The sequence below is a fragment of the Nicotiana tomentosiformis genome, chromosome 6 (assembly GCF_000390325.3).
Source record: "Nicotiana tomentosiformis chromosome 6, ASM39032v3, whole genome shotgun sequence".
In the NCBI taxonomy this organism is placed as follows: domain Eukaryota; kingdom Viridiplantae; phylum Streptophyta; class Magnoliopsida; order Solanales; family Solanaceae; genus Nicotiana; species Nicotiana tomentosiformis.
Window position 1 is genome coordinate 79,792,935 of NC_090817.1, and position 24,734 is coordinate 79,817,668.

Below are 24,734 nucleotides of genomic sequence, written 5' to 3' on the forward strand. Positions count from 1 at the left end.
ACAATCAATTTAGTGTGGTGGGATTGTTTCTTATTTTTCTTTCCAACTATGCCTTAACTTATTACTCCATAATTCTATTTTACCCTTTACCTTTTTTGCATTTTAACTTCAAATCTCTAACTTATAACCCACTTTGTCTTCCTTGCCTTTTTTTCTGCCAACTCCAACATCAAAGTAAAAAAGTATAGATTTTGCCTTCTTTTTTCCGTTTTTTCTCCTAATTTGATTTTAACTCTAATTCTAATTACTTTAGTCTCCAATTAGCTGCATAATATTAGTTGTTTTCAAGTGTGATTGTTTTCAAGTGTATAAAATGTTATTATTTATCTTCCTAACTCCTTGTTTCTTTATCATTGTTCTTTTTTTAATGATAGTTAAGCTTATTTTTTAGGTTTTTGCTCTTGTTTTCACCTGCAATTGAGTTAGAGTAACATTAGTTATGGTATAATTGCTAGGATTTCATGGAATATGAATATTTTGTTATGGATTATACGTCACTTTGTTGGAAAACTATTATGTTATGCACTTTAAGTTATGGATTATATGTCATGTTGGGAAATACAGTCAGACCTCTCTATAACAGTATCCCTGTATAACAACACTTCACTATAAAAGCCAAGTTTTTTCCGGAACCAATTTTCATATTATGTTATAATATATGTTCTCTATAACAACACTTCTCTACAACATCCAAAAATATTCGGAACAAACGAGGTTGTTATAAAGAGGTTTGACTGTATTACATATGATCTAAATTCTGAATAGAGTGTACTTAACATTTTATTTTTTATTTTATTATTATTATGATCTACTTATAAATGGAGTGTACTTATTATTATTTTTAATATTATTAACTTGTTATACTAATTTTATTAGAATTTGCATGAATTTAACTGTGTAATCTATATATAAGACATAATTGGTGATAAATTAGTAGAAGTGAATTTTCTTAAATTATTTTTAGGCGTAATTCTTGATAAACTTAATATTTAAAATAATTGAGAGTATTTTAATAAATTTATCAGTTACAGTACAATACGATACAATCAAACCAAACAACAAAATATTATTTAACAACGGCAAATCATACAATCTATCCAAACGCCGTATTCATAAAACGATACGATACAATGAAGTACAATACATTATAAAGCGATGGGTAACAATGATCCAAATAAATGAGCAGAACCCATTAGTAAAAGAAATTTTTTTAAAAAACTTGTGGCTCATATGTAAGGGAATAGTAACTTCTGGCAAATAGAAAGGAAAGATACTGGCAACAAAAATGCAAGTCAGATTAGTGCTATTTGTTGAGTGAAATTAATGTATCAAGAAACATCCCTCTCAAGAAAAGGTGAAGGCAAAGGGGGTATCCTATCCCTTACAGAAATTTGAGAGACGATGAAAAGAATTCTCATTTCACAATTGCAACATCCCGTATGTTTAATCCTGTCTAAGAAATATCTTGTAACAAGGCAAATATTTGCAAAAGTTTTGTAGCCCGGGGTCTGATCAAAGAAATTCTACAAAGCAACCTCCTATCTGATTCAATCCATATTGATATAAAATGAAGCTTTTAGTTGCTTCATTGGGCCTTTCAAGATCAGCAATTCACAGATACCAACAAGAAATTATAAGGATCTCGATTTCTGATCATCTTTTTTGGAAGTTGAGAACTTTGACTGATATTGCAAAGACAGAGAAGAAGAGCAAGCTAAATCCAACAAGTATGACAGCTGACCACGCAATCCACCCAGGTTCAAAACCTAGACTGACCTCCAGATACTCTTTGACAGTGCCTTCAAACCCAGGTCCTGTAATTCGTTCTTCTACATCTCCAAGTTGAGAGCTAATGATGCCTCGTAACGTCCATGCCACTGGGCTGATGTAGTAGAACCATATCCACCATCCAGGGATACTCTGCATGCATAAGATAGAGAAACAACAAAATTCAAAAGGACTAATTGTCATAAAAAGATCCAAACACTTGTAGCGCCGGAGGAAACCATGAGTTTGGCTTTAACAAAGGTTGCAATTTACACTCCATAAAGACTTGCATAATTTGACAAACATGCAGAAATTCTTAAGTAATAAGCCAGAGACAGATTTAGGATTTAAACTTAATGAGTTTAACTATTAAGATTTTAGCATTGATTCATTGTACTTTAATTATTATGATCTCATTTGTTGAAATTTTAGTGGTTACTATGTTTAGTTGAACCCGTAGAACAAAATGTTGCATCCGCCTCTGCAATAAGCCACAGTACAATTGACAACACTGCAATGCTAAATAAAAAACATAGGCTTTTTAGCAAAAGTATGCAACGCATGCTGCAGAGAACAGTAGTCAAAGCATCAGCAAACACGTTGATGACTCCTTCCAAATTCAATTAAAGCTTAACTTTCTCACTTCCATATTGCACTAGATTTCCAATAGAAAGGTCACTTGATGCCACATTAAGATACAATCTCTTCCTGCCAATTAACTCCTCACAGGAAAAAAAAGAAAAAGAAAGAAAAGAGTGGAAAAAATCTCTAGTACAAACTACACAGTTGCAGAGTTACTGTATTCAGTAAGCAAAGGAACCACAGTGGACAAACAAACTATGGTTCCAAATTCTTCCTCCTTTGATAATTGTTAGTATAATTTTTACAGCTCCGCTGAATTTTTCTATTTCCCTTCTTTTACAACAATTCTAAAAAGAAATTGTTGCTTATATTTTACAATCAAAATCACCTGCACTTTAACATAATTGATGATTTTAGGACAGGAATTGTAAAATACGAGTTAACTAACCATATAAACAAGTTTGATTAAAATAGACTGTTTAGAATGAATTGCCTATACAGAACCATTTGAAATCTAATGTGGTGCTTCATCATCCAAGAGGGGTTGCTCTGATGGTAAGCAATCTCCACTTCCAACCAATAGGTTGTGAGTTCGAGTCACCCTAAGAGGCAAGGTGGGGAATTCTTGTAGGGAAGGATGCAGAGTTTCTATTGGAAACAGCCTCTCTACCTCATGGTAGGGGTAAGGTCTGTACACACTACCCTCCCCAAACTCCACTAGTGGGATTATACTGGGTTGTTGTTGTTGTTGTTGTTGCTTCATCATCCCAAAACTCTTTTTCCTGCATGTGTGTATATGTATATATCCAAACACACACTTTTGGCTCTCGAATTAAATACTATAAGCAGACAAAAGAAGTAGGAAGGGTAATTTTCTTAAGCACACAACTGCTGTAATTTCTGATGAGTGTGTGTTGAGGAAAAGAGTACTCACGGGTGCTGGAACAAGAAAGCCAGACATGAGGTTCCACAGCGAATAGAATGCAGATGAAATGACAGCAGCCAAATGTTGAGTTGGCGTAAGACCAACAGCCATCATGCCGTAAAAGGTGAAATAGCTGAATGTCAGAAACATGAACAGTAGATATAGGAAAAATTTGGCTGCAACATACCAACAAAAACACGAGTTAGATTATCTGACCACCAAGTACAAACAGCAAGGAATTTAACTTAAATTGCTATTAGTGCAGTTCCCATGAAGGCCATGGATTAATGAAATTAACATATCGAAATTCAAAATGAGTAACATCAGAGAAATATATATTAACTACATGAATTGAAGTTAATGGTCGAAATGTCAAAGGAAAGACGTACATCTCATTATATTTTTCATTGATCACCATAAAAAGGGTTGATACTTCAATGGCTATTTTGTTGCATATGCATCTTTATTTCTTGGTTAACAAGTCAAATTTTGTTCCCTAGATTTCTAAAGAAGAGAGAGAAAAGAGACAAGCAGAATGTCTGTTCCCTGAGTAAAATCCAAACCTAAATTGCTTACCTCAATGCAAAAAGAACTAATGCATGTTCATGGATTTATTTTAATAAATTTCCAACATAAACTGCAGTAACTACTGAAGAAAAAAATCCAGGAATCAAAATAGACAAACATAATAAGCTGCAGACTGCAAAACAAACAGATGATGTCTGACACAAGGCAAGCTAACAGGCACTAGTTAGCTGACTAGGACATGGCCCTAGACAGGAGGGTGTGGAGGTCAAAGATTAGGGTGGAAGGTTCGTAGGTAGTCGAGCGGTTCGCTTTGTCTTACTCAGTTCGCTAGCATTAGTGTTAGTATGATATCTTTTATTCATAGATGACTATTACTACCTAGAGTTTGACTGCATTCTTGGATTCGATTTTATTTCATCTTGTTGTTATTCCTACTTGTTGCAATTACCTTTTCTTTTCCAATCGTTCTCTAGCCGAGAGTCTATCGAAAACGGTTTCTCTTCCCTTCTAGGGGTAGGGGTAAGGTTGCGTACATCTGACCCCAGACCCCACTTGTGGGAAACTACTGAGTTTGTTGTTGTTGTTATTGCATTTCTTTGAAAAGTGGAAAGCAACATTGTGATCCAACTACTGCTTTACATAAAGAAGAATATGAATGTATGGTAAGCATTCCCATTCCTTGGATATGGGAGATCACACTTTTTCATACTACTTTGGAAACTCAAATATTTAGGCATGATTTTTCAAGAATCACATTTCTTTAAATAACGCAAAGCAACATTGTGATCCAACGACTGCTTTACATAAAGAAGAATATCAATGTATGGTAAGAATTCCTGTAAAACATCAGAAAATGATATATGCAACAATGGTCTTTGATATTCATGTTACACAGATACACTTTCATAGAAAAGCAGATGAAATCCTTGGGGGTTGTTATTCAGCAGAATGGTTTACAGATAAACCAACCAAAACGGCCGCTCAGCCCATTCCTAGAAGAACTAGGTATAGGTAAGAGCAAAGACAAAATGGAGTTGATCATGAAAAATAACAATTCTTAGTTCATACCAGGTGTCCTTTCAAAGTTGATCATGAAATATGTAATGACTCCATATAGTAATGTCTGGATGAGGATGTATGGAATCTCGACTAACCCCTGTTTGCCAAAAGAGAAGAAGTTTATTGATATTAGTAATCAATCACACCATCTTTTTCTACAAACAATTCAATGTGGTGTCTTATTGAGTAGTCCAGAAAATACTAACATACTATATTTGTTGCAACTCGAAGCAATTAAGATGCACTTGATGTGAATTGTGTGCTAACCTGAGCTACTGCATATGGTAGGGGAGAGTACATTCCAGCAGCTTTCTCCCTGTAGAAAACTGTTCTCTCAATAGCAACTACCGGCTGTACAGAAGAAGCATTATTGACTCCCAGGAACAAGCATGAAGAATAAAGTGCGCCCATAACAACGAACAAATTTTGAGTTGAGTCCCTGTGGAATCGTTTTTCATGGGTACCACCAGTTAATGGTTTAAGAAGTCGTCCAGTAAATTGATACCAATAAAGGATCAAATATTACTGAGATCAATTGCCATTATTCCAAATCTGGAAACTGAAAAACCTATTGGCTAAAACGGCATTTCCAACTTACACATAGTATTCAAAAGAGCAATCCATAACAAAGCAATATAGGGAAGAAACATATAAAGATGACAAGTGAAACTAATATAGCTTATTCATTCAGATTCACCTACTCAAAATGTAAGTTTTTATCACCTCAGTTCCACAACCCACCTTAACTGAATGATGCATCTAGTACAAAATAATTTAAACCATAGTGCCTTTATCGCACCACTTAAACATTTTTTTAGGAGCGCATTTGTGTATGTATTTGGTTATAGCTAACTTGTGTATTCGAAAGAGGGAGGAGCATTGGGTCACCTGCCAAAGTACGTGGCCAAGACCCAGATTAAAAGGGGTGATAGAGGTCTGCTCGGAATGCAAGGTTATTCCGAGCGAGAACATTGTGACCCATCATAGACTCTTGGTTATGGACTTACATATTAAGAGGAGGAGGAATAAGAGGGCGGCGTATGGCCAACCAAAGATCAAGTGGGGAGCCTTGACTAAGGATATATCCCTACAGTTGGGGGAGAAGTTGCAGGCAATGAGGGCCTGGAGGAGTAGTGGCGATGCGAGTAATATGTGGATCTCGATAGCGAATTGCATTCGGAAAGCCGCTAGAGAGGTCTTAGAGGTCTTGAAGGGTTACCGTAATGAATACAAAGGAGGCTGGTGGTGGAATGGACAAGTCCAAGGAAAAGCAGAAGCCAAGAAGGCGGCGTATTTGAAGCTAGTGGAGAGAAAAGACGAGGAGGAGAGGAATACAAACAAGGAAGAGTATAAGAAGACTATGAAGGAGGCGAAGTTAGCCGTTACGGAGGTTAAGAGTGCATCGTTTGGACGTTTGTATGAAGAACTCGGGGCCAAAGGCGGGGACAAGAAGTTGTACAGGCTAGCCAAGGTGAGGGAGAGTAAGGCCCGTGACCTAGACCAATTGAAGTGCATCAAAGCCGAGGATGGCAATGCATTTGGTGAATGATGCACTTATTAGACGAAGATGGCAGTTGTACTTTCATAGACTCTTGAACGAAGAGGGGATAGGGACATTGTGCTGGGACTTGGAGCACTCCGAGAGTCGTCGAGATTTTGAGTTTGCAGGCGTATTAAGGATGAAGAGGTTGTGAGGGCTATGCACAAGATGAGCAGGGGTAGAGAAATCGGGCCAGACGAGATCACTATGGAATTTTGGAAGAACGCGGACATAGCAGGTTTGGAATGGCTTACTAAGTTGTTTAATGTTATTTTAAGACGAAGAAGATACCCGGAGGATGGAGGTGGAGTACGATAGTTTCGATGTAAAAGAATAATGGGAATATCTAAAATTGCAACAACTATAAGGGCATCTAGTTGCTAAGTCACAACATGAAAGTTTGGGAGATGATGGTGGAAGTTAGGGTAAGGAGAAATGTGTCTATTTTCGAGAATCAGTTCGGATTCATGCCGGGGCGATCGACTACTGAAGCCATTCACCTTATTAGGAGAATGATGGAGCAGTATAGAGAAAGGGAAAAGGGACTTGCATATAATGTTCATTGACCTAGAGAAAGCTTATGACAAAGTCCCTCACAAAGTCCCGAGGGAGATTCTTTGGAGATGTTTGGAGGTTAGAGGTGTGCCTTTAGCTTATATTAAGGTGATCTAGGATATGTATGATGGCGTTAAGACCCGGGTTAGCACGGTGGGAGGAGACTCAAAACACTTCCCAGTCGTGATGGGATTGCATTAGGGATTCACGCTTAACCCGTTTTATTTGCTCTAGCGATGGATGTTCTGACGCGGCACATCCAAGGGAGGTGCCATAGTGCATGTTATTTGAGGAAGACATAGTACTAATTGATGAGACGCGAGGCGGTGTTAATGCGAGGCTGGAGATTTGGAGACAGACCTTGGAATCAAAAAGTTTTAAGTTGAGTAGGACTAAAACAGAGTACTTGGAATGCAAGTTCAATGACGTGACTCATGATGCGCGCGTGGAAGTGAAGCTGGATTCGCAAGTCATCCCCAAGGGAGTTTCAAGTACCTCAGATCTATAATCCAAGGTAATGGAGAAATTGATGAGAATATCACACATCGAATTGGAGCGGGTGGATGAAATGGAGGGTTTTATGTGATAAGAAAGTGCCACCTAGACTTAAAGGTAAAGTTTTATAAAGTGGTGGTTAGACCGACTATGTTGTATGGGGTGGGGTGTTGGCTTGTCAAAAACACTCATGTTCAGAAGAAGAAAGTAGCAGAAATGAGGATGCTGAGATGGATGTGTGCGCATACCAGAAGTGATAAGATTAGGAATGAAGATATTCGAGACAAGCTGGGAGTGACCCCCGTGGAGGACAAGATGCGGGAAGCAAGACTGAGGTGGTATGGGTATGTAATGAGGAGGTGCAGAGATGCCCCAATGAGAAGATGTGAGAGGTTTACCATGGTGGGGCTAAGGAGAGGTAGGGGTAGGCTCAAGAAGTATTGGGGAGAGATAATTAGGCACGACATGGGGCAACTTCAGCTTATTGAGAACATGACTCTTGATAGGAGGGTGTGGAGGTTTGAAATTATGGTAGAAGGTTAGTAGATAGGCATGCATGCCTCCTTTCATGCCGGTAGCACTAGTAATAGCCTCGTATTTTCGTATCTTCTTATCCGCAAATTTCTTTTACTATACGTTGTTTCCTTCACTTCGATTATTCTATCACCTTATCACACTTCCTTGCTATTGTTACTGCTGATTGTTTCTACTCTTTTTCATTTTTCCTTGAGTCGGGATCTATCAGAAACATCCTCTCTACCTTCGCAAAGTAGGGGTACGGTTTGCGTACACTCTACCCTCCCCGGACTCACTTTGTGGAATTACTTTTGGGTTTGTTATTGTTATTGTTGCTGTTGCATTGTGTAGGTATTTCTTCGAAGAACCGATTAGGGCTTAAATTATAGTTACCCTTTTCACCGTAAAGAAAAGAGCGAATGAAAAGGAAAACTTCAAAAGTGATAGAGCGACAACTGCATTATTTCGTCCTTAGGATTGGCAGAAACTTGTGCAGTTTGTGTAGGTAATTAATCTTATACACTCAATAGGGATAAACTGTACTAGAGAAACATAAAAAGTTTATTATGCTACCGGGACAGTCTAGAGATATGCCTATAATTGTAGGGTGAATTTTCACCTCGGGTTCTATAATTGTAGGGTGAAATGGTAGAAAAGGTTCCAACCTCCTTCAAACTTAATTCTAATCTTCTCAACAAAGTGGAGAAGAGATGCATATTAAGTTTGAGCAGCCATTTTAAGTTGACTTTCTGTTTAACCATTACTACTATTTCTCAACTATAACTATGGACCACAAAGTTTTGCAGTCAAGTAGGCTTACTTGGAAGGTTAACCGCTACCACTACTTCTCAACTATAACTATAAAGATGACAAGTTTTGCAGTCAAGTAGTTTCACTTGAAGGCTGGATGTTTTATGTGACTGGCTGGCTATTGAAGCCCTTTCAGGTGCACTATTCCTGGTCCAATCACTTTCTGAAATCCAGCTATGGAGAAAATATGATGGATCGGACAACTAAGAGCAGTTTCTAGTCACCACTTACATGTCAGCATCGAATGTTCTATTTTTCATCCACTACAACAACGTGGCCCTCGCAATTCATCAATGTTTCTCAAATTTCAAATTCAAGAACTTCTTGCATTTTTACGGTTGTCAAGGTGATTGAAACGTCGAATTAAAATTATAAAACACTTCAAGAGGATGATTCCAAGAGAACAAGTAGATAAGGAGGATCCAGTTATTCTTATGCCACATGAAAGTAGATAAGGAGGATCCAGTTATTCTTATGCCACATGAATATGTAACTGAAATTAGACATTATGGGATGATAATACTTAATTGTGCCTACGTGAATTCATCGTATAAAAAGGCAATGCACACTATATAATATTAGATTGACACATAAAATACATTTCCTTAAAGTACAAGTATATGTGAATTTGTTTTTCCATGTCCTCATAATTTGTTTAGCATTTTCTTGTGGTGACATATCCAAATTCAATCCTTGTATTCAATCTTTGCTAAATGGACTGAGTCCTATGGTTTAACGGTTGGAATGCTAAGATCTGTCCTAACTTCTAGTTTACTTGCTTGTTTTCTCTCATTATGTTAATTTGCATAGTTCTGCTCCTTTCAATCTGGCACTCCAACTATTTTGTCCATAAAAGTTCTATATTTATATCCTTAATAAAAAGAAAAAGAATAGCAACCCTCTTGTTCTCACTTATCCTTCTTCAAGAATCCCCCCAGAAAATAGTATGTAGCGAAAGTTGTTCCACAAATACATCAGAATGAAAAGCGCCCACCCCGTGTCTGCTTTATATAGACTGAAAGAATTATCCAATAGTTTGCTCAAGATATTTCATAAAAGAAAAGTTACCTTCTCGAACCAACATCCCAAAATATAGAACCGAGAATAAGAGCACTCAATGTTGTGAAGAACAACCTAACAGCATTGTAAGACGGACTTCTCCAGTACACAAGATTTTGCTTCCACAGACAGATCCTAAACTGAGAAAGTGCACCTTGACTGTACGTGGTGGTGAACTTTAGAGGTTGTGAATTCTCAGGTGGGACGCTCAGATGCTTAATTGAGGCTTCCACCCCCCTATTTTTAGAGAAAGATATAAGTCCTACAAAATTGTAAATAATGGAAAAAGGAAGAGAGCAATAAATAGTACACTTCAGGTGAAGAAGACATTTATTAAGATCACCTGAACTGCTCAGAATTTCTGTATATTACTGCAAAATCTTCTCCTATTCTCTCTTCAGCAGCTGGCGTACTTATCTCAAGCATCCAGGTTGCAGGATTATAACCACTAGGAATTGGGGGTATCCCAGGAATACTCTACAAAATATTATCACAAACACGTGCAGCATGAATAATAATAGATTTAGAGAAGTTATTAACCAAAATAAAGGAACTGCGTCGTATAATTGAATTCTAAATTTCTAATTGTTTCTTTTATAAGTACAATCAGATTTTAACTGTATCAACATATGAACTATCTATATACAGAGACCACAATGAATTTTTTTTATGTAATTAAATCAGTAGTAACTAATCAAGATTAAAAACGAGGGTAACACCAAGAAAAGGTTAGAAGAATCTTTCTCTCAATTTTAAAGTTGTACAGGACACTTTATATCTCTTGAAAGTCGTTTTCCTAGCACAGTTGAATAACTGTACTAAATGAATGATGGAGGCATAGGCACGTACCTGAAAGTAGTCAATCATAGTTTGCGACTTCTCCCCAAGCTTTCCCCCGTATATCACTTGTCCTCCGCGTTTCATAAGAAGAAGCTACATGATTTAACATCACATGAGCAGATGCCTGGCGCACCTCATGTAACTTATCTATTTCAGAAATGCCTTGGTAACATACCTCGTCAAATGCTTCAAAAATGTCAATACTTGGCTGATGGATCGTGCAAACAACGGTTCTGCCAGTGTCTACAGTATTACGAACAGTTCGCATTACAATGGCTGCTGCTCGTGCATCAAGCCCAGATGTAGGTTCATCCATGAAAATTATGGAAGGATTTGCCACAAGTTCTACTGCAATTGTCAAGCGCTTTCTTTGTTCTGTTGATAAGCCAGAACTGCCAGGCAAGCCTACCAAAGCATTCTTTAGAGAGTCAAGTTCCACCAAGTCCATTACCTCTCTGACAAACTCCTGCAGAATAAGATAGTCAAATGGGTTTTAGCATTTTAACCAAATAGATCAATCAGAATATATTGAAATTCAGAAGATAAAAATGAAAACTGAACGGTGGTTGCAACTACCTCTCTTTGTTCCTTATTCACTTCTTTGGGAAGACGCAGATAAGAAGAAAACAATAGGGATTCATAAACTGTCACTTGAGGAGAATGTATATCATTTTGTTCAACATATCCTGAAATTCTAGCAAAAGTCTGTTGTTGTTTCGGGTATCCTGATATCCTAATATCACCCTCTATATATCCAGCAGTCTTTCTTCCAGCTAGGCAATCCATCAATGTGGTTTTTCCTGCTCCGCTCGAACCAACCAATGCAGTAAGAACACCGGGAGAGAATACTCCGCTAACATTTGACAGTAGTTGCAGCTTCCTTTCAGGTATTCCTTCTGAACTCATTTCCTGAAAAAAGTGTACATAACTTCTGCTAGATATGATGTGATTCAACATGTACAAGTAAACAAATTCTTCCGTACGAATACCTTTGGCATGTCAACAAAGTATTTGACATTATGGAAAGTCATTGTCAGTGGTTGGAATGGGAGTATCATCCCCTTTTTTTTAGTCATCTCCTGTCCAGGGTCTCCATTTGACTCAGAAATCTTACTCTTTCCTGCCAAACATATTATCATAAATGGGTAAGAAATACACATCCAGTCAGCCATGAGAGAGAGGAATACTTTACCATCTATAGCTGATTTTAGACCAACGGCTTCTGGTGGGACAATTGCCTGAGATTTTCTTATTGCTGAAAGAATAAAGAGAGAAAAAAGAAAGTCTAGTAAACACTGCAATAATATGCTGGCAATTCAAAATATATAATACACGTGTTCAGTATCACTTACGGTTGAGAAAAGTCAAGGCTAGAGTCAGAACAATGTTGAAAAACAAAATGTAGAGCAATAAAGCACCTACTCCCAGCCAATACCAGTTATTGGATGTTGGTAAGCTATGCGATTGCAGAACAGCATTCCCAAGAGTAATGTTTCCGGTGGTTGTCTTCTACAAAATTTCAATTTAAATGGTCCAACTGGTTAAGCTTCTAGAATATATAATAGTTCATTCCTCCTTTTTTTTTTGTCTATGAATAACAAATCCAGTTTTCCCCAGGTATAGAGAGCACACCTCCATCCATCGTGCGGCAGTAAATTCATTAACTGAAATCGCTCGTTGTCCGTAGGACAATGGTGAAACCCAAAATGCCCACACCCACCATGGCTTGATCATTCCTGCAAGGATAGACCCCCTTTCAATAAAAATTACTTCCTGTTATAAATATTTAGAGAAAAGTAGAAACTTACCTTTTGGCAGGATAAAACCGCCCAATAAAAATGTGACTAGCAGTGCAGCTGACGCAATTGTATTTGAGATAACTAAATCTCGTGCAATAGAAGCTACTGATCGGAAGAGACCCATTCCCATCTGGTGTACTGCAAATAGTGCAAACAAGTAGCAGAAAAACCTGGAACATAAAGGGGATATGAGTAGGATAAACAATGAAATGTAGCTTTGTCTATATGTGTGATGACAAAAAATAATGAACATGCCAAAAGAAAAAGAAAGAAACCGAACATACCTCCCAGCACCAGGTGCGAAACCAACAGCCCAGTATACCACACAAGACCATACAACAGCTTCAATTACAGAGTAAGGTAAACGCAGAATCCAACTACAGAAGGACCACGCCCATGCAGGATAAAACAAATTATCTCTTTGCTTGTAGAATACTGGGAGGCGGAATATTAAGAGAGGCAGTTCTGAAAATCCATTGAACATCATATGAATCAAGGCGAAAAACAAGCAAGAAAGATACAAGTTGCCATTCACCAAATCTGTGGGGTGTATCCGCGTTTTTAGAAACATTGTGCATGTTACAAATCCAACAAAAGCAACCTGCAAAATATGTAAGAAAAGCCTGTGATACATCAAAATTAAGAGACTAACAACTCTATAGAGACGTTGAATGACAAGTTATTGATGCAGGGTCTGATATGAAGTCTAAGAAACAACTTGATGCGCTAATCCAAATCATTAGAAGAATTAGATCCCAAATGACATCTCCTTAGAGGCTTTGATTTATACCCAACTCTTCTATACTGAATATAAAATTGTGCATCATTGCTTAGAAGTCATACTGGCCCGAAGGACCATGCATACTTGAATACAAGGTATAATGGAGACTCAAACTCTCAACCAGCTCAAGTACTCTGATATTTTCTTATCACGTTTTCAATCTCAGAACTTCACGATGAGCATGCATCATGAAGTTTCTTGAGAAATCCCTCGGTCATATTTGGATGCTCTTGTTTGGCCAGCTTGGAGAGCAGAAAACTAAATTAAGAGTCTTGAAAATTGTAGTTAAGATGTGTAAATGATGAGTAGTTTATGGAAGGATTAAAGTTAAGTATCATCTTACATTAGTTTGATAATTTGAAATTGGAGGCAGGAAATGAAAGTAGGTGACGCACATTTGTGTAAAGAATGTAAGCTTACAAGCATACCTGACATGTTCTGAAGATATAAAGAAAACTATGCCTAGTCATTAGAAGCCACTCTCTCGAGAAACAAGCTTTAAACAGCTCCCATCTGGGAACAGCAAACTTTGTTGCAGATAGAGCTGAAGGATGGCCTTTGGATCTATCATATGGAATAGAAAGGGAGGATTTTAAATCCTGCCCATATCTGGAATTTCTAAACGCTTCAGCTATTGCAGGAACAGGAATGAATTCATATGGTCTGGAATTATCAGCCCAGTATTGTGCCTGATCCTTTCTTGAGGTAACCTGCGAACAAACTAATTTTAAGTACCAAATGCACTCCGGGGCTATAGAGAGCCAAATGAAAAGTACCTCTTGAAGAAAATCTGCGACACCCTTACGAGGTGGCAGTCGAAATCCTAATGACTCAAAGAATTCAATAACATCCGCTCGAGGACCATGGTACACGACATATCCTTCAGAGAGTAATACCAGATCATCAAACAATTCAAAAGTCTCAGGTGCAGGTTGAAGAAGCGCCATTAACACTGTTCCTTCCATTAAATGAACAAAATTTCTTATGCACTTGACGATTTGGTACGTTGTAGAGCTATCAAGTCCAGTAGATATTTCATCCATGAAAAGTGTTTTCCTGGGCCCGACAATCATTTCGCCTGTGTATGGAAAACCATTAATAGCAACTGTTCTGTCATCTGGACTGAAATTCCATATAGCCACATTACTTTCCTTCCATACGTCCAGAAAATAGAAAGTCTGAAACTATTTACTGAACTCAAGCTATCTCACTTAGTTCAAGCACCCAACTATTATAAGGAGACATGCCACCTCATAGACAAACAAAATTTATGCATAGGTAATCTTTGTACTGCTCAATTAACACTATTATAATGAGTCTATGGATGTCAATATTTGCTCTATTACAACCAGAATTATCTTCTTTTTTTTGTGTGTTGGGGGGGGGGGGGGGGAGAGAGAGACCTGTCGTAACTCTCTTCCTTTGTCCACCTGAAACTCCTCTCATCATGTCATTGCCAACTATTGTATCTGAACATATATCAAGACCAAGAACTTTCAAGACGTAGTCTGTAGACACGCTGTGCTTCTTACCACCAACAGAAGATGCCTGAACAGTTATTGATTGCAACAAATATGAACATGAAAATGACATAAAAGTCCATGAGAAACCATATCGTATACATGAATTAGCCTGGAATATAGAGAAGCTCAAATCAAACCTTCATATACGCGTCTATTTCAGAGTTTGGACGTATATTCCTTTCCTTCTCTAGACGATCAATGTCTTTCATATAGTCTGCAAGGAAAATAACAGGGCAGGTTTGGGAAGGAAACATGCTATGTCATATTAGAAACACCTTAATTGGCTCTGATAAGCAGGCAAATTTGGAGATTTATCAATCACTAATTACATGACAAGAAACAGAATTTACCTTTGCTCTAAATATTCTTGCAATTTCAGGAAACAATCACCATAGATATCTTTGTAATCAAGTGAAGAAGTTTTGTGATGGGATTAGATTAGATTAGGAAAGATATTATCTGGAAATTTAATGCTCTTAAATCTAAGTACACTACTTCCTTTTGCCAATAGAATAAACCGAGTGTGGCAGGGAATTTAGTTACTACTCGTAGCTGTATTTCACCACTAGGCTAAATTATGGAACTAGATAAAAGGCATTGTTCATAACACGCCAAAAAAGAGAAAGAAAAAGAGAAGTTCCAAAAGTACCTATATGTTCAATTCCATTCTCCTTCGATCTAGCTTGTTGCTGTAAAACCATCACAAACATTGTGTTGCAATAATCTTGTTATCCTTTTATTTTATCTCATGGGTCAAATGACAATAAAGAAGTAACATCTTGACCTCTAGAAATTAGCACATTCGGCTATTTCAGATCTACATATTTCCTGAACTTCTGTTTAGGAATTAATTTTCTGGGATCTTTTTCCTTTAAGTTATTTCTATTCAAGCTCTAGGGTAGTCAAATACATATTTAATGTCTTCTTTTTTTTGGGGGGGGGGGGGTGGTGGTGTGTAAGGGGCTTTGATCTTTTTCTTATGCGAATGGATTCTGCTTAGGTCACTTATATTCTTCAAAGCAAGCTGAAGTACATGAAAATGCAGAGAGCACAAAACCAGATAATTTAAAGAAATATATAGCACAAGGATATAACATGGTTCAGCAAGCTTAATTGTGCAGCATAACAAACTTGTTTACTAAGTGATACTCTTAACAAAGATAATATGAGAGATTTCAGGAAAGCTGTGACACACATCTGCATGAGCAACCAAAATAGAATTCGTCAAGTACATGAAGTGGAAATGTTTAGACAAACCTGCAAAACCTTGACTTGCACCTTGGAATCTCGCGGCATAATCTAAGGTTTCTCTTACAGTTAACTCGGCGATATGATTATCTGTCTGGCTTATGTAAGCTGAAGTTCTTTGCACGCAAAATTCATCCAGCTTATGTCCATTATACGTAATAATCCCTCTTTTCTGAAACAAAGAGTTACGTAATTATATATGGTATTCTTTTTTTAATTCAATGGAACACAACGTCTGCACGAGCTCTTTAAAGAAGTAAAGCGAAGTGAAGTTATCTTAATTAAATCGTGCAAGTTAGAAAGGTAGTCTAGGAAGCAGATTATCTCAAAGAAGACATGCCCATCAAATTAAGCTAACAAAAAACTTAAATCTATGATCAGGATTTATTTGCCCCCCCCCCCCCCCCAACCACAACACACACACACAAAGCCCCCAGCAAAATTAAGGGAGGGTAAAACATTGCCATGGTAAAATCCCTTGTAATCTTTTGCAAGAAAAAATGTATCTGCACCCAAGGTTTGATCTAAGCAGCCAAGAACAATAAGCATTAAAGAGTTGAGAGTCTACATGAAGAGGACCATGCTTCAGCTTTAACTTACATCATAACTTCAAGCTGATTATCATAATGTAAAATTTTCATTCCAATAAGTGATAGTTCATATATACTATAAGTTTTCAACAAAGCATGGAAAAATAAGGACCTCATGTTCTTATTTGTTCTTTTTGCCAAACCTCTAAAACTCCTACCTTTTAGCCCCAAGTTACAAAGTATTTTAGTGATGTATGTTATTAGGTCAATTAAAAATTATACTACAGTTTTGGAGCCACTAATGTTCAAAAGATGATAATCTGAGATGAATATGATTTATACATCTCATTGAGAGTAACTATCTCGAATGTAAGATGTATAAACGAGTAAAAGAGCTTATAACATCAAGGAATCTTTTCAACAGAACTCAACTTCCATTAAGGAATACACTGATTATGAAATCTGAAAGTCATAACAAGAGATAGGCTAGTACCGACCTTTAAGCCATTATCAAGCTTCCCTGAAAGCGCTAAAAGCAACGTAGTTTTACCAGAACCAGGAGGTCCCAGGAGCAATGTCATCCTAGCCAGAGCAATACAAACAGATTCATAAGATGCAATTTCTCTTATAGTCAAATTACTAACTTAAATTGCTATATTTAAATATGTTTAGTACTAAGCTGTTTTCACTTTCAGTTGATCAAGTATAAAGTAATACATGGTAAAGTGTAACTATAGGGATTGGTGAGAAGAAACAACCGTGGGGATGATTGATGCTCATAGTTATTTGTGGTACTCTATTGATCCTATGTTGATGGACATGTTTCGGCCATTCCAAACTTGTTATTTGGTTTGGAAAAAGCCCGTATGTTATACACTAATGTTATTTTCTTAGCTTTTGTGATGTGGTTTCTCGAAAGACTATTAAAAAAGCAGGAAATGGACATGTCTACTTACTTGGGACAAGTTTAAGAAGTTATAGAGGAGCTCAATATGCTGATATCAATCACTGTTAATAATGAGAAACAGTTGGAACAACAACAAAAGATGTTTATAGTTTCAAAACTTGTTGGGCTTCCCAGTGAACTTGACGAAGTGCGAGACCAGATTTTAGTTAGTTCAAGTATTCCTATATTAGATGAATTGTTCTCCCGCTTACTACATCTTACTGCCTAGTCAAACAGTAATCCTCTCATCAACGGTGGGTTCTGCTGTCCTAGCATCTCAAACTATCGATTCATCAACCAGACACATAGGGGTGGAGCCAGGGGAGGGAGGGCAGAAGGGGGTAGCCAAACCCCTTTCGCCGGAAATTAAATTGTGTATATAAGTCATTTTTTTTTGTATATATATTAGATGTTAAATCCCGTTGGCTTCTTCGCATGTTTACCTTTTTTTATTTTTTGAATTTCTTTGGTGAAAATCCTACCTCCACCACTACAGCCACATCATATCCAGGCTGAACAACCTTCCAGATTTCCAGTGCATGTGTTGGTTATAACGAATTTGAAGAATGTTGCTAATAGTAATTAAAAGCTACCAACATAACAACAGTGCTTCTTTCAACACAAGGCAGTTATCAGCAGTAAAAAACCCAATAAAGAAAAAGAAGAAGAAGAAGAAGTCAAAGCTTACCTTCCAGGTTTTACAACACCATTGATGTTATTCAAAATGGTTAGAGAGTGTTTCTTAGGGCGGAATATCCTCAGTCGAGTCAATATATTCTGAAATTTACAAAATACACATAGAGAAACTATCATAAGCTTTGTTAGTCTAAGGTAGAAGACTAACAGAGAGAATTAGTAGCAGGATTAAATGTTTTACCTCAAAGACATCGCGGACAGAATTCATTAAAGTAGGCAAAGCTCTGGAGCCAACATTCACATTTGCTGTGATTGTTATGTCCTCGTATCGAACTTCAACTTTAGGAACCTCCAATCCCACACTTTTTCCAGAATGAAAATTTAAAGCCGTTATTAATAAGCTATAAATATTAATATTGCAAGTTATGAAAGTTGGCAGAAAGAATAATAGCCTATCATTACCGTTTCGTTAACTAATTTCTCAAGATTATGCCATCTACGAGTTGATAATAGTATCTAAAAACTCAATATAATGGCTTTCCTTTCGCCTATTTTGGGGACATTATCCTAAATATTTTCCACAGTTCTCATCAGATATATTGGCACTAGGCGGACAAAGAACCAGCCACTTAACGATTTCAAATTTTATTGTTTATCAATTTTATTTTATTTTTTCTCAATTTATTGGCTCTACAAGTTCAATTTATTGTTCTGTATTTAATTCAAGTGCATTCTAATTTAAGTTTTAATTTAAAGTAGCATGTGCTTAAAATCAAATTTGTCTTCAGTTCTTAATATGAATATTGATTGTTATATAGTGTGCGCATTTTTTGATAGTTGATTAGATGCTGAAATAATAGATTAAAATTTGAAATTCGACATATATTTTATTTCGAGTGATGATGAATCTTCCTCTAGTTAGATGCACATAGTATAAAATTGTAGAAATCTTTATGCTTCTTGTTTAATTTATGTGATCTAATAATATTATAAAAGCATTGTAACTTAAGAATACTTTACATTCAACTTTAATTTCTAAAGTAAATTGTAGTAAAGCTCGATTGAGGTATATGATAAAAAATGCAGTTAACGGATGTATCAGATTCATGCAGAAATAACTTATATACGCATTAAGAGATTGTACGTTGTCGTATAGTAATCAGTCGCTAGAAAGGAAAGAGAGAAATGGATGTATCAGTTGAAAATACCTATCGAGGCGCTCTTTAACGCCGGAAAGCAACTTGTAGTTATCCTGTTCGGAAGTGGCCATTGCTCTATCGACGACAAGCTGGCGAGTATTCCGATCAAGTTTTCTCACATCGACAGTGTCAGTCCTCTCTCCCACGCTGTCGTCAGATTCCTCCGCTGTCCGCTTCACCAAAGCGAGATTCGTTCGCTTCCGCGTCGGCAATTTCTCTAACGCCGCCCACATCAGCTCCTGTTCGTCTTCCGCCACCGACTCCGCATTCGACCGCCGGCCGAAACTCTCCTGTGCCTCCACATCTAACTCAAAGTACTCACTCCCATTCGACGCCGCCATTACAAAACAAATCCAATAATGATCAAGTTACAAACAGAAGTAGTTTTATGCAGAATTCGAGTGATCTCCCCTGTTTCTATTACGATTATCTAGACGTAACGCTTTTGTTCTTACACAGCTATGCATGTTCAATAGCAGCAATGTGTGTGTGTGTGAAGCAGGAAAAGTTTTACACGATTTTGTAGCCCTATTCGCCAGCTTTTATTTCTCTCTATGCACGGGTGATTACGAGCCTTTCTGTTAAAGCGGGACGTTGTCACTCTTTAAGCTACATTTATGGGATTTCGAAGGATATCAAAATTACAGAGATGTCCTCGCGCGGCGAACGAAGCGTGACGTCTGTTCGGGTAGTTACCCATTGCCCTCTTCTTGCGATCACCATTATTAAAACACGTCACGTTTCTCAGTTTCTTTTTGACAATTTTCTACAAAGTTGGGAGGCCTGATAACAGATTACTCGAATTCGATACCTACATATTACTACCTAGTAAATATATTTTTGGAATGTAAAGGGGTTTTAGTCAGAATTCACACGTGCAAGTTTTCCTGATACGTACTTTTTAATTATTATTTATTATTGATGAATCAATATAAAAAAAAGAAGAAGAATGGTGAAACAGACTTTTAATATAAGTTAGTAACTCTCTAGTCTCCACTAGTGAATTTCATTCTTCTTCACTAGTTTGTGCATGTTAATTCTCCTTTCTTGGATTTGGAAAATTTTGTGGTTATAAATAAATTACCGAAACTGAGGATTTAAGCAATCTCATCAAATTGCTTAAAGGCTGATAAAAAAAAAAAAAAGGCAAGGAATAAAAGGATATTCAGGTTAATTTCACATATTATTATTGAACTTAATTCGCTCATATTAATATATAGTATAGTGACAAAAAATACTTATAAACTACACGCAAGTTATTCAAAATATACAATGACTGGAAAGTCAAATTTCTACACATCCAAAAAATAGACTAGTCAGTCATAACCGTTATATTTTAATTTCTTGAAATTACTCCAGATCTTCTAACTAAAGAAATAAACTAGTCTTACCTTATATTTTCTTTTAATCTATCTTTACTAAACTAAACAAAGAATATAAACTTATTATTATTATTATTATTATTATTATTATTATTATTATTATTATTAATGAAAGGAATTCGAAAAGCTAATTTGTACACTTAAAAATTATTAAACACATATAAACCCAAAGAGTCCGGCCCTTTCCCACTATTTATGTAACGACCCCACTGGTCGTTTTGAACTCTAGCGCGTCGTTCGGCGGTTTGAGGTCTTGAATAGCTTTACTTCAGGTATTATGACTTGCACGTAAAGTTTTGCGTCATTCCGGGATGTTTTGATATGGTTCGGACGCGTTCGTCGAAGTTTAAAGGTTTGAAAGCTTAAAGAAGGGTTTTGATCGTCGATAGTAGTTTTGATGTTTTGGTGTGATTTAAAGGCTCGACTAAGTTCGTTTGATATTTTAGGATTGGTTGGTATATTTGGTCGAGGTCCCGGGGGCCTCGGGTGGTTTCCGGATGGTTAACGGATTGAATTTGGCCTTATAAAAATGCTGGTGGCAGCATATCTGGTGTAACCGCACCTGCGAGGTTTTGGTCGCAGGTGCGGAGCCACAGAAGCGGCCAAGAGGGTCGCAGAAGCGGCCAGGCGTGATTGGGGTTGGGGTCGCAGAAGCGAGCAGGTGGACCGCAGAAGCGAAGTCGCACCTGCGGCGGATCAACCGTAGAAGCGGAGTCGCTTCTGCGGAGGAAGGAGCACAGAAGTGGAAAGTCCTGAGAGGGTTGTTGATCGCAGAAGCAGACATGGTTCGCAGTAGCGTGTGCGCAGAAGCGCACATTGGCCGCAGAAGCGGAAGCGCAAATACGCCTTTTGGGTCCGCAGATGCGGACGTGCCTGGACTAAGTTAGAACCGCACCTGTGATGGAAATTCCGTAAGTGCGGAGCCGCAGGTGCAGCTGGTGTTCCGCAGGTGCGGCTGGTGTTCCGCACATGCGGAAAGTCGGTAGGCAAATTGTTTTAAAATCGGGGTTTTGCTCATTTTCCTCATTTTCTCACTTGGTTGGGGCGATTTTGGAGAGCTTGAAGGGGAGATTTTCATCAAGCAACATAAGGTAAGTGATTCTCATCTATTACAAGTTAAATACATGGTTTGTATAAGGATTTAAACATGAAAATTAGTAGAAATTGTGGAGGGTTTTTGGTAGAAAATCTAGAATTTGATATTTTTGAAATTTGGCCACGAAATTGGACATGGAATTTGGAATAAGTTATATATTTTAGTTCGTTGTGTTATGGGTAAAGTTTATCTTCAAAAATTTTAGAAATCCGGGCATGTGGGCCCGAGGGTTGATTTTATGAACTTTTCGAGCGGAGTTGGGAATTATTTAAATTGATTAATTATGGGTATTATAGTATCTTTTGATTAGTTTGCACATTGTTTGAATAGTTTTAGATCGATGGGCTTTGGATTGAGGTGTTAGAGAGGCCTTGGAGCCGGTTTTGGAACTTCGAAGTGAGGTAAGTCTCCCGTCTAATCTTGTGAGGGAGAAACTACCCCTATGTGATATTTATTGTTATGTGCAACTAGTTGTGGGTGCTACGTACGCACGAGGTGACAAGAGTCTGTACGTAGCTACAACATATTTATGTCCGAGTAGACTTAGGATCGTATCCTGTAATATTTGAATTATTTGAACTCATGTTGCTGATATTAATTAATCGAAGTTATAAATGAAATTAATTTAGAAATAATTATATGTATACTAGGCCAAGCCTTAACACTTTGAGTTGTGGGTGAGTTATTTGAGAAACGATAAAGATTATATCCATTTTGTACTCATGCACTGTGTTGTAAACACGTGTCTCGTAATTCGGTAACTTTCTTCCTTTTCTTGTGGAGCGGGCCGAACGCCTCGACAGTAGATAGATGCATCTATGGTTCGTGCCGCTCGACCCTCGATAATTTATATATTATTCCGGATCGGGCCGAACGACCTCGGTAGAATCGTGCGTTATATCGCTTGCAACCCGAATATTCACGAGTTAACCTCTCTACTGATGCCTGACATTTTATCTGGTACTCTAGATTTATTTGATTATGAAACTTGAAAATTGTTTGAGATATTAAGGTAGAATACAAGATTTAGAAATTCGTACTTTAAAGGAAATAATTGGAAACTTTTGAGATTTACAGATTTACTTTACTATTGTTGTGCACTTCATACATGTCATGGATTATTATATTATCTGCCTGAACCTATAGTAAGTGTCGATGTCGACCCCTCGTCACTACTTCTCCAGGGTTAGGCTAGATACTTACTGGGTACGCATTGATTTACGTGCTCATGATGCACTTCTGCACTAAATGTGCAGGATCTGACAGGTTCATTGATGACCACCTTGGTGCGTAGGCGCACCTTTGTGGGAGACTTCATGTGAGTTTCATTCTAGGCTACGCATCGCAGTCCACCAAGTCTCCATTGTACTACTTATTTTATTCTGTCTTATTACATTCGGGACAGATGTTGTAATATTATTGTACTCTTTAAAAAAATACTCATGCACTCGTGACACAGGGTTTTGGGGGTTCCTTCGGGTTATCATTATTGAGTTTCGTGTACATATTTTAATTCACTCTGTAAATTATATTTTATATTGTACAATTAAGGAAAAATTATGATTTCAAGATACTAAAATGAGTAAGTAAAGTGGTAAATCACCGTTGGCTTGCCTGACGGCGGCGTTAGGTGCCATCACGACCTATATTAGATTTTGGGTCGTGACAACTTGGTATCAGAGCTCTAGGTTCACTTAGGTCTCGTGAGTAATGAGCAAGTCTAGTAGAGTCTTACATATGGGTATAAAGACGTCTGTACTTATCTTCAAGAGGCTACAGGGATGTTAGGAGCACTTCTCTTCTTGATTTCCTCATCGTGCGATTTGATTCCTTTGAGGCTTGTGCCTTTATTTCCTTCCTACTGAATCTTATGCGATGCGAAGCGCTTGTTATCAATTGGGCGTCGAGGAGTTGTAGTGGTACTGCAAACGTGGTGCAGGATATTTTCCCTACGTGTTCGGGCAGGCTATTATCGTTGCCTTGCGAAAGGATGTTCTATCGTTTCAGTTCAGTATCTGTACTTCCTATGGTTTTGAGGCTATGGACGAGTTGCTATGTTGTTCATGAGTTGTTATCGCACAATGTTGGTATAATGGTAAGGTGCTCGTTTATGTGTTGGGGCAGTGAATGGCTTGAAAAGAGGATTTCTCAGGGTATGATTTAGAGGTTCAACATTTAATTCCAACAAAAGAAATGCAATCAGACTATGGATGTTTAGGTTTTGGTCGATGGAGTAACGAGACTTTGTATTTTCGAGCGTGGTGGAATTTTAATTGTGATATGGTATCGCCGTCCTTGTTTGAACGCATTACGGTTCGCTGGTGTTATGGTCTTCTTGGATTTTGCCTTCGGGGTAGAGTGTTGTGAGATGGTTCCTGAGGGGCGGTTGCCAGAGATAGAGGTGCACATCGGTTCAGAATCGAATTGGTATTTTTAATGTTGATGACTCGCGAAAGATGATCTTCGAAGAGGCTTAGAGTCAGTAACATTTTATTGGTTCAGGTGCTACAGAGATGGATTTTTGATTTGATGCAATATTTGGGCAGTGAAGTATGAGGAAGGACATGGCGGGAAGTGTTTCGTGGTGGTTGAAGTACTAGCAGGTTAAGTATGAGAAGCGTAGGTTGAGAAGTTGCTTAAAGAAGATTTTTCAACCGAAGTAAGAGTGGCAGATTAACATATGGATTCTGTGGAAGGATAGCCGCGTGCCTTGAGAAGGTGTAGAACAGTTTGGGAATCGTGATGGAGGGTGATTTGATCTACGGATTTTATTTGGGAATGATGGTTACTATACGGAGAAAGATTGAATATGGCAAGAAAGAGTTTGCTTGAAATGTAGAGGGGTGTGAAGATTTGATTATCGTTTCGGATGCAATATGACTTGAGTTCGGAAGGTATTGTTGACTTTCAGTTGATGT

The 24,734-nt window shown here is 37.6% G+C and overlaps 1 protein-coding gene across 3 annotated transcripts; it reads right to left on the reverse strand.

Moving 5' to 3' along the window:
- Nucleotides 1-1,274: 1,274 nt before the first annotated feature.
- LOC104107132 (ABC transporter G family member 31) lies at nt 1,275-19,905 on the reverse strand. Of its 3 annotated transcripts, XM_009615860.3 has the most exons (24): nt 19,348-19,904; nt 18,381-18,501; nt 18,192-18,280; nt 17,055-17,139; nt 16,037-16,199; nt 14,917-14,993; nt 14,660-14,804; nt 14,033-14,334; nt 13,685-13,966; nt 12,760-13,076; nt 12,485-12,645; nt 12,309-12,412; nt 12,029-12,185; nt 11,869-11,931; nt 11,666-11,796; nt 11,253-11,585; nt 10,852-11,142; nt 10,686-10,769; nt 10,180-10,313; nt 9,846-10,073; nt 5,129-5,300; nt 4,871-4,958; nt 3,284-3,450; nt 1,275-1,920 (listed from the first exon to the last, which is right to left on the reverse strand). In XM_009615860.3, exons 1-24 carry the CDS (start codon nt 19,677-19,679, stop codon nt 1,654-1,656), a joined length of 4,293 nt encoding a protein of 1,430 aa, XP_009614155.1. In that variant the 5' UTR covers nt 19,680-19,904; the 3' UTR covers nt 1,275-1,653. The 3 variants fall into 3 exon arrangements, with proteins under 3 accessions (XP_009614155.1, XP_009614154.1, XP_033514792.1); XM_009615859.4 differs by having other exon boundaries at nt 12,485-13,076; nt 19,348-19,905; XM_033658901.2 differs by lacking the exons at nt 18,192-18,280; nt 18,381-18,501; nt 19,348-19,904 and adding an exon at nt 15,429-15,468.
- Between the last annotated feature and the right edge of the window lie 4,829 nt (nt 19,906-24,734).

What these genes read in the sequence shown, in the direction of transcription:
- LOC104107132 (XM_009615859.4), bottom strand. Translation starts at nt 19,679, where the DNA reads ATGGCGGCGTCGAATGGGAGTGAGTACTTTGAGTTAGATGTGGAGGCA. An exon ending in GTTAAAGAGCGCCTCGATAG is followed by an intron (nt 18,502 to 19,347) that starts GTATTTTCAACT and finishes TTCTGGAAAAAG; the next exon opens with TGTGGGATTGGAGGTTCCTA. An exon ending in GGTGTTGTAAAACCTGGAAG is followed by an intron (nt 17,140 to 18,191) that starts GTAAGCTTTGAC and finishes TGCTCTGGCTAG; the next exon opens with GATGACATTGCTCCTGGGAC.